Source organism: Helicoverpa zea, chromosome 4 (genome assembly GCF_022581195.2).
Source record: "Helicoverpa zea isolate HzStark_Cry1AcR chromosome 4, ilHelZeax1.1, whole genome shotgun sequence".
NCBI lineage: Eukaryota > Metazoa > Arthropoda > Insecta > Lepidoptera > Noctuidae > Helicoverpa > Helicoverpa zea.
Genome location: NC_061455.1, coordinates 11,236,818 through 11,251,351, shown reverse-complemented (window position 1 = coordinate 11,251,351; position 14,534 = coordinate 11,236,818). Strand labels below are relative to the sequence as shown.

The window sequence follows — 14,534 nt, the reverse complement described above, 5'->3', positions numbered from 1 at the left end:
TCCGTGTGGCGGAAGAAAATTGTACTATTGCCATAAGAAAATAAGGAAATAGTGAAGTTTTCAAATCGACTAAATCATTTCAGCGTTTTTTTAAAATGAGGCTAAAAGTTCAAAATGAAGTTGAAATAATAAAATATTTGCACATTATCATTCGAAAAACCAGCTTGAGTTATAAATTACAGATTTCATTGCTATCGCGTTCTATCCTCAAAATAAAAGGGAAAGAAAATAACACCATTGAAGAAATAAGGAGTGGCAATATCGCTGCCGGCTGTCAGTGTCACTGTCAGTCATGTCATTACTGTCAATTTTCAACTGAATGTCATTTTCACAAACGTTTGCGAGAGAAGAACGGTAGGATTCTTGCCGCAGGTTGTTATTGGTTAGCACGTGTGCCTAGAATTTTCAGTTTTTTCAAGTGTTTTAGTGACCTTTTGTGACTTATTGTTGTGTTTGTGTGTTGTCCTTGTGTTCGTTACCAGTGTTGTACTGTTGTTTCGGTAAATAACTAGTTTTAATTAGCGATGGATCGCAATAAACCTCCCGATCCCGATCCTCCCGACATCTCTGCATACGCTCCTCTTTCCCCTAACTACCCATTATCCCAATTCGCCGATGTTGCTTGCAGCATCGCGGACTCCCAGAACTTATCTGCCTCGAATGCCAGGAAACGCTCCGGAGATGATGCAAACATTGTCGTGTCAACCCCACCACCGAAACAACAAAGGAATTTAGTTGGCCGCAGCAGGTACTCTGCTACAGATAAGGCACCGTTCATTGTCCACGTGTCTCGTTTGGAACCCCAGCCTAATGCCGGTACTTCTCTGCATCCGGTTACCTTTGGAATATTTCTCCAAAAACAGAACATAGTTAACATTGTCCGTGATGGAGTTAAAAAAGTTGGCAGGAACCGTGTTTCTGTGGAATTTAAATCCCCTCAGGATGCAAATGCATTCCTTATTAATAACATTCTTCCCAAGAACAGCTTTGTGGCCTCCATCCCTACGTTTAATATAACCCGCATGGGTGTTGTTACCGGTGTTCCTACTGATTTAACTGAAGAGGAAGCCCAAAGATACCTACAAGTCCCCTCAGGTTGCGGTGAAATTCTCAAAGTTCGTCGTATAAATAGGAAAGTGATAATTGATGGAGTGACCGAATTTAAATCCACAGAAACATGTGTCCTTACCTTTGACGGTCAGGTGCTACCGCCAAGGGTGTTTTGCTGCTACACTTCCCTCCCAGTCCAACAATACGTTTATCCCACCATCCAGTGCCGTAAGTGCTGCAGGTTTGGTCATGTGGAACTAGTGTGCCGGTCTAAACCCCGCTGCAGTAAATGCGGCCATGATCACCCTGGTGATGGTTGCAGCATTTCTGAGGCGGAGGCATTCTGTGTGCTTTGCTCGGGGAATCATTTTGCAAATAGCAAATCATGCCCGGAGCTGGGCAGACAGAAGGCCATTAAGACTGTTATGGCTGAGAAGTCCCTCTCTTATGCTGAGGCCAGCAAAACTGTCCCACTCGCTTCTCGCAACTATGCGAATGCTACAAAAGCAGTTCCCACCTCCACTCAGTCATACCGCAAAACCGTTTTCCTCAAGCCGAAGACCCATGCCCCTCTATCTCCCTCTTATGATAAAGCTGCTCATCAGCAAATTATTAACTCCCCTGCACCTTCACAGCCTGACGGCTGCGCTCTAAATAATCCATTCACCGGCAATAATGCTTCATCAATTATAGAAATTCTTATTAAACTCTTAACTACTATTGTATCCACTAATAATGCTGAAATACCGTCCAACGTTGCCTATCAACTAGTAAATCTCCTTTCAAAAATTAAAAATGGCGTCCCGTCAAATATTCCTGCAATGGAATGTGAGGAGCGTGTGGCATAAGAAACACGACCTCATATTCCTTCTTAATAAATTCAAGCCTTTGGCTTGCTCAATTGCTGAGACTTGGCTCACCCCGAGTCTCAGTTTTAATATACCACATTTTAATGTTCTCAGATGTGACAGATCTGATGGCTATGGAGGGTCGGCTCTCCTCGTTAATAATCGTGTTCCACTGTCGACCTTGGCACTTTCTGCTCTGGATGGTGATATGAATATAGTCGCAGGTAGAGTAGAAGGTATCACAGTTTTATCTGTCTATATCTCCCACCCACAGCACAGGTTCTTAGCTACTATTAGAGATATTCTGAACAACATTGTAGGACCCGTGCTTGTCATGGGTGATTTTAACTGTCACCATTTTAGATGGGGTTCCAATCGCTGTGATTCCTTTGGGGAAGGTTTGGTAGAAATCTTAGATGACCTAGACCTTTGCATCCTAAATGATGGTAGTCCTACTCGTAGATCCCTTCCCGGACAGCAAAAGAGTTGTGTAGATCTCACATTCTGTTCCGTAGAGTTGGCGGCATCAATTCATTGGCAATGTACTACCCTTACGCATGGTAGCGACCATTACCCCATTGTTATAACTTTTCTTAATAAAACTTATTTAGAGAAAACTTCTCCTCCACTATTGAAGTACAACTTGTCCAAACCCGATTGGTCGAGGTTTGCATCTTTACTGGAGGAGAAAATTAGTATGCTTCCAAATTTAACTTCAAGTTTCCAAGATTTTAATGGTCACTGCCATGCTAAGAACTGCTACGATGGCTTTATCTCGGCGATAATTTCAAGCGCAGACTCTATCTTTCCGTTGCGCAACTGTGCCAGAAACAAGATCCCATCACCCCCATGGTGGGATCAAGAATGCACATCGGCTGTTAAAGAAAGGAAAGAGGCCGAAAAACAGTACAATGATGCGATGAATAGCGACAATCTTATACGGTACAGACGAGTGTTGGCTCAGTCTCGGCGGCTTCTTCACAAGAAGAAACGTCGAGGTTGGGTCAAGTTCTGCACTTCTCTGTCCCCTTCCACTCCCATATCAGCAGTATGGAAGAGCATTCATCGTTTTAGGCGAGGCTGCTCCCCATCTATCTCTTCCCCCATCACGCGAGAAACTGCTGAATCCTTTTTCGACAAAATTGCTCCAGCCTATGTTCCTTCTTCCTCAGAACTTCTGCTCCCGCCTGTTAATATTTTGAATGACCCCCTGGATGAACCTTTTTCATTGGAGGAACTTGATGCGGTATTACGTCATGTTAGGGATACCGCCCCTGGCATGGACGGCATACCGTATTCATTTGCAGCTCACTTCGGTTCTGATGCTAAACAATATTTTTTAGGAATTATAAATTATTGTTACCAATTTGGTTGGGTTCCTGACCAGTGGAAAATTCAGATAGTCATTCCTCTTTTGAAGCCCGGCAAGACTGCTGATGATCCGAACGGCCTTAGACCAATTGCGTTGTCCTCAGTTTTGGCCAAGTTACTTGAACATTTAATTAAAAACAGACTTGAGTGGTTGGTAGAGTCGAGGGATTTACTGCCGAGTAATCAGTTTGGCTTCAGAAAGGGGCTGAGTACCATGGACAGTGTGGCAATTCTGGTTACCGATATCCGTACAGCCTTTTCCAAAAATGAATCCGCTGTAGCCACATTCCTTGACATATCTTCCGCATACGACAGCGTCCTTCTTCCAGTTCTCAGGCAAAAATTGCTACAGCTGAGGATTCCGGGTAAGATGGTACAATGTATATGCGCACTCCTCATGTCTCGCTTTTTGATGCTCAGAGTGCAGGGAGAGGTATTTGAGGTGAGACAGACGTGGAAGGGCCTTCCTCAAGGTTCAGTTTTAAGCCCTCTACTGTACAACCTGTACACAGCAGACATCGGCTCCTGCCTCAATTCTGACTGTCAACTTCTACAATACGCCGACGATCTAGTGTTGTATGTAATCAATCCGTCAATTGCGGACGCTGCCTCATCTCTCTGTCTCTCCCTGGACTCTCTGCACACATGGCTTTTGGACCATGGCCTCCAATTATCTGCCCCAAAAAGCTCGGTAGTGATTTTCTCCCGAAAACTGCTGATCCCTCAGGTTTCCGTTAACATCCAAGGACAAGGCATCCCCATAGCGAAAAAAGCTAAATTTTTAGGCGTTTACTTAGACTCCAAATTATCCGGCATTCATCACATAAATTATTTAATTAAGAGATGCGAAAGAGCAATTTCCATTCTAAAAGCTCTCGCAGGTGTCTGGTGGGGGGCCCATCCCTTCACCATGAAATTAGTCTATAATGCTTTAGTCCGCAGTATCCTGGACTATGGGTCACACCTGGTGATTCCAGGTAACAAAGGTGCCTTGGCCGGTTTAGATAGGATCCAGTCTCAATGCCTTCGAATCATCTCAGGTTGCATGAAGTCGTCGCCTATTAACGCCTTACAGGTCGAATGCGCTGAACCCCCCCTAGCCCTAAGACGGCAGTATCTCGCTTCCCGATTCCTATCCAGGGTTATTCCCAAGTCATCCCACCCTCTCATCCCAAAACTCAGAGAGCTTGACACCCTATGTCACAGTTCAAAATATTGGGAACATAAAGAACTCCCCCTTTTCCTAAAAGCATTCCGATTTTTCCAAAATTTAGAATCCCCTATTACATCACATCCCAGACTTCCCTTATTTAATTACTCATATGAAGTACTTTGCTTTACTCCTAAAATATTTTATAACATTGGCATATCTAAAAACTCCCCATCGGCAAATTCGGCCTTTAATGCGGTTTTGGGTGAACGATGGACTGGGTTTCAAAGGTTCTTCACGGATGCTTCCAAATTTAATAGTGGTTATACTGTGGCCGCGGTTTATTATCAGAACTCGAAAATCATTCTTAAATTTAGATGTCCAAAGGAGTCTTCTATATTTACAGGCGAGTGCGTGGCATTATTGGAAGCTTGTCGCTTTATAGAGTCCCATGAGATCAACTTTGGAGTTATCTTTACTGATTCCCTTAGTTGTCTCCAAGCCCTATCCCAGAATTCCTTTCGAACTAAACTCCATTGTCCTATTGTCCTGGAAATTAAAAATTCCCTTTACTCCTGCGCTAGGCAAGAAAAAGTAGTCCACCTAGTTTGGATTCCCAGTCACTGCGGTATAAAGGGAAATGAATGTGCCGACGCCTTGGCCAAAGACGCATGCACATCTGAGTCAGCCGACCTTGCACACTTCTCCCTTCAAGGGCATGACCTACTAAACCTCCCTAAATTGAGTCTTGACACCTCGTGGCAGGAATGGTGGAATATCTCCAGCAAAAAGAAAGGCAGCTCCTATTACGCTATCCAACCGGTTGTAAAACCAAAACCGTGGTTCTCCCGTTTTAAAAAATACCCCAAACAGGTTATTTCAGTCCTGTGCAGAATACGGATAGGTCATTGTTGCACTCCGGTTTTTTTGCGCAAAATTCGGGTGCAGGATTCGTCCCTCTGCGAGTGCGGACTAGATGAGGGTACCCTGGACCATATATTTTTTAACTGCCCTAATAACTCCTCTTTCGATTTATATGGTCGTCTCCAAAAACTCAAAATTCCTCTCCCTATTAATTTCCGTTCCCTCTTATCACACTCCTGTCCAGAACTGCTCCAGTTGCTGTTAATGTCTATTCATCGAAACAACATTAAACTATAAACTGTGGCCTATTTTAGGCTACAGTTAGGTTGTGGTATATTTTATATGTTATATGTGACTAACATTTTGTTGTTATTTTTATGTATGTAAATGTATTTCTGTTTGTTTCAGTGTCGTCCTACTAACAAGTTAAAGTTACACAAGATCGGCTACAACAGCATCTTAAATTCCTTTTGTTTTTTGTTTCTTTTTTGTTTTTTTAATCACAAGCACGACTTGCTTCTCATTTCACTTGTCATTGGCAGAATCGTCGACATTGACATCGACACGGATTGCCATAAATAAAAATAGAATAGAATAGAATAGAAGAACGGTAGGTTTTCAACATACATTAATATTATTTAATATCAAATCACATAAATAAAAGCACTGTAACTCACGAGGAATCGTTTAAGTGTAGCTCACCAATTTCTGTTGCAAAGTCTTTCAGCTTTGCCACTTACAATGTCGGAGTCGGAAGCTGCCGAAGTAGTTGATCAAGAAACCAAACATGAACACAGTCCTAGGAAGCGCATACGCCATCGTAAGAAACAGTTGTACGAGAATATATTAAAGCAAATGGAGTTCTACTTTAGTGACGCCAACTTAACAAAGGATAGGTTTTTGGGAGACCTCGTGAAAAAAGATCCTTATGTGCCTCTGGAATTGTTTCTGAAGTTCAACAAAGTTCGTTCGTTGACGCAGGATGTTAACGACATAGCGAAAGCTATGAAGAACTCCACGCTTTTGGATTTGTCAGAAGATAGACTGAAGGTGAGAATCTTGTGTTTTGTGAGCAGTCTATTATGCATCGTATGTATATTGTATCATTATAATCAAGATGTGATTAACACCGCCTGATCGAGAGAATACAAGATATTCAAACCTAAAAACATATTAATTACTATTTTCTACTGTTTTCTCCTGCACATAGTGAATGTTTTTGTTGCCATAAATAGTCACAATTTCATCAGAGAACATTTATGCTAATGATGTAATCTAACTATGCTATAAAAGTATTTCTTGTTTATTTTCCAGGTAAAGAGAAAGACTGCTGTATTACCATATGATGCTGACTCCAGGACTGTGTATGTGGAATCTATACCAGTGACTGCAAGCCGGGAGTGGCTGGAGCGGGTTTTCTCCGACTACGGCCATGTGGCTTACATATCTCTTCCTAAGTTTAAAAACTCACAGAAAATTAAGGTAATGTTCTATAACACTAATATTGATTTAAAATTATAAAGTTTTGTTTTATTTGGCTAAGATATAGTTATAAGTTTTTTTTTTCATGTCTTGTCTACTGCCACCAGCATGTAAGAGAAACCACATTTAATCTTGTTGATACATTCTATTAAATATTGAACACCAAAATATTCTTCATTACAGGGTTTTGCATTCATAGAATTCAACCGACCAGAGGATGCTCAGAAATGTATAAACACATTCACAAAAATGGGATGCAAGTTACCAACCTGTATGCCACCAGAAGACCTGTCTTCCATAAAGATGTTCTCAGTAGATGAACCAAATGAGGACATGCCGGAGAAGAAGATAGAAGAAGAATATGAACCCCCTAAGAAGAAGAAAAAGAAGGATAAGAAAACTCCACAGAAGGGTTTAGAGTTGAAGTTGGGAAGTGAGTCTGATAGTGAGAAGAGAGTTGATACTCCCACTGTAAGTATAAACAGTGCTGAATTACATAACTCATATTATTTTCTATATTATCTCATATTATTTTATATTACTTTCAAAATAAAAAATAAAATACTTGAGATGGTTCCCTGAATGATCTTCATAAACTGAAGTGAACCATCATAATGTTCCAGTGTTAGATATCTATCTATATTCTATTGAATAAATGTTTTATGTTTCAGGAAGAAACCAAAAGCATAGCCAGTGTGACAACACCAACAGAAGTAAGTTTATAGTTCTATTATAAATAATTGCCACAATTATCTACAAACAATAGAATAACTAATTTAAATTATTTATTACCTATTATTTAAAATGATTTCAGGAAAACAAACTATTAGACCTAGAATCAAAGGATGAACTAACCAGCCACGATGAAGGGAAAGAAACTGGTGATGGAGACACACCAAGAAAGAAGAAAACTCGGAAACGTACCGCAAAAGAACGCAGCAAAGCCAAAAATAATTTGAGCAAGAATGAAGCACCTAGAGGAGCTTTGTGGGGCTTACAAGTGCTGTCGAAGTCAGAATGGAAAGCTCTTAGGAACAAGTATTTAAATCTTCAAAGGAAGTATATGAAGGAGATGAAAATGAACATACACAAAAAGAAACATCAGTACTCTAGTATACCTGCACCCGCTGCGCCTTCCGTTGAAGTTGAACCAGGTTTGTTGTCACATTATTATGTACCTGCATACCTCAGCTTATATGTTATCGGGTTGATTTCACATTGATTTGCATCAAGATTTATGTACCAAGTCCTTTATACTTGTATATTAATGTTAGTGTACTTCCTTAATTACAGGACTTCCTTCAGGCCAAGCAGATGCTCCCAAAGGCATAGCATCCATAGAAAAAGTACCAGGTCTATTTGTGAAGGAAATTCTACCTGAACCATGCTTAGATGTCAGGCTCACTAAAAGGACAGTGAGTAAAAAATTTTATTATTACATTTGAGTAGAAGAGATTGATTTTTTAATAGTTAATCGTGTTTATTATTTTTAATTTGTGTTACAGATTAGAAGCAACATTCACGCCTTACACGTTGATGTAAAAGAGGGGCAGACAGAAGCGATTATAAGATTTGATACCCCTAAAGCAGCTGAAGAGGTATGAATATCAGTTATCACACCATTTTTTATATTATTTCTTACTCTTATGGTTTTTAAGACCGAATCTCAGTTCTCGAGTGATATTGCACGCAAGATAAATTCGTTGCGGCTTTTTGCCAATAATTTGCAGGAGGTAAGAAAGAGTCCAATATTTTTCTTCATCTAAGAGACAGACTTATTAATTAAAACTTCAGTAAAACCTGTTACTAGATCCAAATTTAAAAGAAGTTTGTTCTTCACTGCTTCTTTCCAGCCATAACACTAGGTAGCGATGAAAGGGGTTGTTTTGGGGTTGCTGTCCTTTTGTAATACCTTTGTAGCCTACTTTCAATGAACGTTTTTGACTTTGGAATATCTTTTTTATATTCCAGTACTGCGCCAACACAGCAAACCACGCCCGCATACTCTCAGGTCCCGAAGAGCAGGAGCAGTGGTCGCGTGCCGAGAGCGCCATCGCGCACCGGCGGCCGCGCGGCCGCTGCCGTCTGCTGGCGCTGGGCGACGCACGTGACGCGGCTCATGCACTGGCACCCGCCTCGCCGCAACCTACCCACACGCATATACGATTTGAAGATGAATAGATTGATTTTTGATGAGGAAAGCTAGGCATGTCAGTCCTGAATCAAATGTAGCAATTGCTATGGTCTCCTTGAGCTGAAAAAGCTACGTGCAGATACATGAATTTTTTAAAGAAAAGAGTATTTTTCTTTTTAGAATTTTTGGGGAGGGAACCCTCCTTTAGTTATTCAATCGGCACTGACATACAAAGATTAGGTGCCATTGAATATAAATATTTTGGCGAGTTAGCTGTTTGGCTTGATTTTTGAGACCAAAATTGTCTGCATTACAGTTGATACTCGCCAAGTTTCATCTAATGTTCTATGGTACAGAATGGTACTTGCTTTATGCTGCTTTCAGCATTGATACGCTGAGTGTCTAATTTCCTATTACATTAGTTGAAGAGTTGTGTAGAAGTGAACTATCCAAAAATGTGTATAATAAAAATGTATTTTAATGAACTGCTTTTCTATCAAATTATCATCCTCAAATCTGTTCATCTCTCCCTTTAATGGTAAACGTTCATTGGTATAAATAATTAAATTAATTAGAGAAATTAAAACAATTAAATGTTATAAAAGAAAATGTATTACATCAAATAAATGCCAACATCAATTTCAGTCTTAAAAATAAGTTTGCTTATATCTTAATAATACAGGAGGCACTGGCACTTTAGTTTTTATCAAAAATTAATTTATATATCGTCTTACAAGCTAACACAGAAAATACAACATATAAAACTTACATAATGCTAATAGACCTGTATGATACAACCTGAATTCTGTTTACCTTAGTATACTATGTAATCAAAGAGCTGCCAGTAGTAGGATAGAATGCAATAACTTATTACAACCACTTCAAAACATTACATTGTTCCTGATTGATCTAAATGAGGCCATTACAATCAAGATTATCTTGATAAAGATTAGATTAAGTACCCAGTATTTAACAAATTATCTATATAGACCAAAATAATTTTATAAAACTTTCTGCAGCAGATTATCATGGAACATCAATAGTCAATAATATTATGTATTATCTTAAAATTATAAAATTATTCTTATAACAAAGTACATAAAGAGCACCAAATATACGTAAAATGACTTCTGTATGATAAGTACTTGATCAAAATAACTGGAGAAAATATTAAAATGGTTAGCAAATAAAATTCATCACAATAAAAAATAAACACATTAATTAATAATCAAATATTATATACACAGAGAGGTAGATTTATTTAATGGACTTAAATAATTAGGAGGCTTCCATATGCCTGTGCACAGTAACAGGAGCTATGATGCTGTTCTTGCCACAGGGCAGGACAGTTATGCTTAAATCATTAGCAGGTTTTAATCTGGGCTTTATTTTGGCAGGCAGAGGACAACTTACATCAGACTTGGTGTCATCTGATAGTACAATTGGCTCATTCACAGAGAACCCAGTAGCCTCTGAATCTTCATGGGGAGTCATTGTCGAGTACCCATGATCTGAACCACCTGCTGTGTGTGGTCTTCTGTATCCTGTGACCACCCTGTATGGAGATATAGGTGCTTCTATCTCCATGGCTGGTAACAACTTATCTTGACCAGACTGGTCATGCATATCATCAGATTGTAAATGGCTCATTTGAACATCTGCATCATGCCAGGTCTCTGCTGGACCATCGACATACAAATTATGGCAACTGGCGGTGGTCACGTTCTGCCTGTAGCAGTATATGGCCACGGCAACAACCAAGCTTGCAGTGACTATACACCCTACGATTGGTCCTATTGCCGAATAGTTTCCGAACGCATCTCTATTGAGATGTCCGAGAGTGCCCTCTCCATAAGGAGTGACGGCGCCTAACACGCCGTTGAAACATGTTGACTGAGACGTACAGAACGGCGCCGACAGTGGGGTTTTACCGTCAGCATCTATTTGACACCATTCACAACCAAGAACGCCCAGACAGGACGAGTGCGACAAATAAGTCTCGCACTGAAAATCGAAACACGATTTCAAATTTTCGGCAAAGTTATGGAAGTAATGCGACTTATGGTTATTATTCTCAAGCATCATGCCACAAAGAGGTATCTGTTGGTTCAAACGTGATATGTTTGAGTTGGGACAGTCATACAGCTCTGAGCTACATTCACATGGGCACTCACACTCAGTTTGTTCCATTCTGTTACAGTTTAGACATAATCTGTCAACCATACTGCAAGGACAGAAAGCACCCACGCTGCAAGATGCGTTTACAAGACCTATGAAAGCATTGGTGCCTGGGATGGCAGCTATGTAATAATGAACACAGTGGTCTCCTGATACCACATTAGAGAGCACATTAGGAAGAGAGGTATTAAATTCATAAAATCGCTGAATTGTTTTATCATAAAAATTATTGCACAGTCTTTTGGTAACAAAACCTTTGTGATTGAGCATGTCAATTGCAATCATGGATTCTTTATGTGTGATATGTTGTTGTTCAATTGGACCAGAGCTGTTTGGGTCCATGAGTCCAGGATGGGACACTAAATAACCTTTATTGTTCATGATAAAACATTTAACATAAGACATGGCACATAGGGGCATACTATCTATAAGAAGCTTGTACAGAAATCCCATAGTAACATCCATTGACACAACCATAGTAGGATAGAAGGAACTTTTTACAGCATATGATATAGAAACAACATAGCCAGCACCACCAACATCTAGATTAGGTGGTGTTAGAATGATTTTGTCAGGATTCTCTAAAGCATATGTATACCAAGGCCTCCTCACTGGCTCATAATCATACTCTAATACAGTGCCAGGGAACATCACCAGAACCCCACTCTCTGTCACTGCATATCTTCTGACTATGTACTTTGAATAGGGTCCATGCAAGTGTTGCCTTTTATAGTATGACAATATGGAGTTAAGGAAACCAACATCTTGCTGAATTTCATTCTTGAGACCGGGATTGGAAAGTAAGCCATGAGCAACACTTTTTAAGTAAGCTAAATAGTTTTGCATATAAGTAACGGCTTCTTGGCCGTCACCCATGTCATATAAATAGGTGAAAGGTGACTGGAAGCTTGACGGACTTAAATACACAGTACCCTGATCAATAGTAGCAATCTGTTTGAAATGTCTACACATTTTACCCATTTTAGGAGGGAATAAATCCAACCTGTGGAACAATATTTCCTTATTACTCCTAGTAAAGAATATGTTTGTTTTATTGTATACAGCAGGTTCCATTATCTCAGACACAATACAAACTATGTACAAGTTTCCTACCCATTTCCAAGAGTAAATAATTGATTTAGTGGAGTTCTGTTCAAACATAGTCAAATTGCCAGAACTATTAGCTAACATTTCTTCCTTTACAGTTGATATGAAAGTGTATGTCTCAACACTTTCCAGTTTTGTAAATTTGATTTTATCAGATGCTGATTCTGGCCTGGGAAAAAATGTGTGCATTAAAACTGTACCTGAAAAATCCATTACAAAAGCTCTTTTCCTATCATTTGAGCCTTTAAAATACACTAAGTCCTCTGCAAGATCTGACCAATACAGGTCAAGTCCAAGCACTCCACTCGGTGTTGGTAGCACTAAAGATATCATGAAGTCTCTTTCTGTTGCCTCCCACACTGGTCCTTCAATTTTGATCTTCTTACTGCCGTAGTGTCCAGGTAACAGAGATATGAATGCTGAGGCTACTTGCCCCACAACTCCACTGTCATTGATATGAAGCCTCATCACTGAATGGTTATTCGTATGTGTGTGCCACTTGTCAATATGCAATATACCCAATGAACTGTTCTTGTCAGCTTGATTCTCATAAATAAGTCCAATGGCAAATTTCAAAGTCTCATCTTTGTTGGAAGAGTACGGAAATATTTTAAGCCATGTCTCATTTTTCAAAATCTTTGTGTCTGTCAGGAAGATAAATAGCTTGTGTTTTGGCAAATCTCTCTGGAGTAGTAAGTTTTTCAGTTCTTTGTTTATTGCTAGCGGAGACACATTTGTGGGTGCTACTTCTAAAGAGGATAAGTATTCTTTCAGGAGTAGTTTATTGTTCTCTGTGGCATTTCCAAGATCGGACATTCCATCTGTACTGCAAGTATCTTCGAATTTATGGAACTCAGTCATGTTTGTCATCTTCAGAGCTATCATGTCAGAGTCCTGCAGAGCATACACTGTCTCTTTAGCAACATGCACAGCATGTTGTAATGAATCCTCTTTCATATTATTATCTATTATAAAAACCACCAGTTTTGGTTCAGGATGAACAATCTTATGGTAAAGATACCTCAAATTAGAGTGAGGCATTGTAGCACAATCTCTATCAGTAGCATAATCCATGTGCGAAAGGAAATACTGTCTCTTAACTTTTAAATCCTTAAAGCGACCCAACATGTTAGTTTTAGGATCCTGTGAAGGCAGACTGTTGTATACATTGGAACTTTTTATAAACACAGACTTGCGAATAGAATTGAATGGGCAAGGTTGAGTGAAGGACGGCGTACTATTGTCGCTTATAACATTGTTCATGTCGCGAAGTATGTTTGTGGCAGACGACAGTTTGTAGCTCAGTTTGTCAGCAATGCTGGTCAATACATCATTGTCAGAGGTTTGGTATCGGCTTACTTTGTAAGCGCTCCTGACCTCAAAGCGCGCCGTATACTCACTGCCCAATTCTTTGACCACAATTTCACTAAATTTACTGGCTAATGTATCGGATAACTTGCGAACACATAGTTTGTAATCACCACGACTGTTAGTTCTAGTACAGTTATCGCTTTGAGCGAGGATCACACAGACGCCGCAGCTCGTCGTAATCATAAATAACAACGATAAAACCTTCATCTTGTCGGCATTATCTTTGATCCGCACTCACACTTTAATTGTCATCACGGTAACATATTTCTGAAGCAAAACGTCCTTTGTAACACGCGCACTGAAACGTTTACTTTGTATTCCTTTATATACTTCATCGATAATGTAAAAAATAATTGTTTATGTTACAAAAAAAAACAAATAACGCAACATCCACAGCACGACCCAAACTGATATTGTAAAATGACATTAGCTTACAAAATAAGCATGGCCGCCAACAGAACGTTCCGTTACACGGCGTTGCGTTATCTGTTAGACTTTTAAATTCCAAAATAACAAGAAAATAAATAAAAGAAACTATTTGCCTTATTTTTTGAGAGTTAAAATGTGCTTATTTAATTTGTAAAAAAATAAATATGTTTGAAGTTTTACAAAATTATACGGAATCGCGAGTTTCAAAGACACAGTTGTATAGATCTACCCTATAGATGTGAATGAGGTCCTAGGTTCGAATCTGTTTGTAATATTAGTTGGTTAGGTATTTGTGTACCTAATTTTCTACAAGCTGTCTGCTGGCTGGACGTATACCTATCTGAATGCACAATTTTCCACTAACTTATGAAAGTATACGTTATCTACCCAAAACGACTTGACGAAATTCCAAATCAAGTAAAAATATGAATCTAGGTAGTTTCAACAATTGTGCAAATGTACCTAAGAAATGAAAGGAAAAACTTGTAAAAAACACAATAGGTGCGAAATAAATTAATAGCACATTTTTAGCAAGCTGTTCTTCAATGTT

At 39.4% G+C, this 14,534-nt stretch overlaps 3 protein-coding genes across 6 annotated transcripts; 2 read left to right on the top strand and 1 right to left on the bottom strand.

Moving 5' to 3' along the window:
• The first annotated feature begins 229 nt into the window (after positions 1 to 229).
• Positions 230 to 9,384, top strand: LOC124629922 (la-related protein 7). Of its 2 annotated transcripts, none has more exons than XM_047163594.1 (9): positions 230 to 354; positions 6,003 to 6,333; positions 6,598 to 6,765; positions 6,949 to 7,236; positions 7,437 to 7,478; positions 7,580 to 7,919; positions 8,059 to 8,180; positions 8,271 to 8,363; positions 8,737 to 9,384. In XM_047163594.1, the coding sequence occupies exons 1-9, from the start codon at positions 320 to 322 to the stop codon at positions 8,944 to 8,946; spliced, it is 1,629 nt and encodes a 542-aa protein (XP_047019550.1). In that variant the 5' UTR covers positions 230 to 319; the 3' UTR covers positions 8,947 to 9,384. The 2 variants fall into 2 exon arrangements, with proteins under 2 accessions (XP_047019550.1, XP_047019551.1); XM_047163595.1 differs by lacking the exon at positions 230 to 354 and adding an exon at positions 5,870 to 5,893.
• On the top strand, positions 507 to 5,882 carry LOC124629923. 3 transcript variants are annotated; one of them, XM_047163598.1, is made up of 3 exons: positions 507 to 748; positions 2,013 to 2,134; positions 5,692 to 5,882. In XM_047163598.1, exons 1-3 carry the CDS (start codon positions 525 to 527, stop codon positions 5,703 to 5,705), a joined length of 360 nt encoding a protein of 119 aa, XP_047019554.1. In that variant the 5' UTR covers positions 507 to 524; the 3' UTR covers positions 5,706 to 5,882. The 3 variants fall into 3 exon arrangements, with proteins under 3 accessions (XP_047019554.1, XP_047019553.1, XP_047019552.1); XM_047163597.1 differs by lacking the exons at positions 507 to 748; positions 2,013 to 2,134 and adding an exon at positions 3,868 to 5,608; XM_047163596.1 differs by lacking the exons at positions 507 to 748; positions 2,013 to 2,134 and adding an exon at positions 3,868 to 5,614.
• Positions 9,385 to 9,493: 109 nt separating the features above from the next.
• Positions 9,494 to 13,978, bottom strand: LOC124629916 (VWFA and cache domain-containing protein CG16868). The gene has a single exon (XM_047163583.1). It carries the CDS (start codon positions 13,760 to 13,762, stop codon positions 10,178 to 10,180), a length of 3,585 nt encoding a protein of 1,194 aa, XP_047019539.1. The 5' UTR covers positions 13,763 to 13,978; the 3' UTR covers positions 9,494 to 10,177.
• Between the last annotated feature and the right edge of the window lie 556 nt (positions 13,979 to 14,534).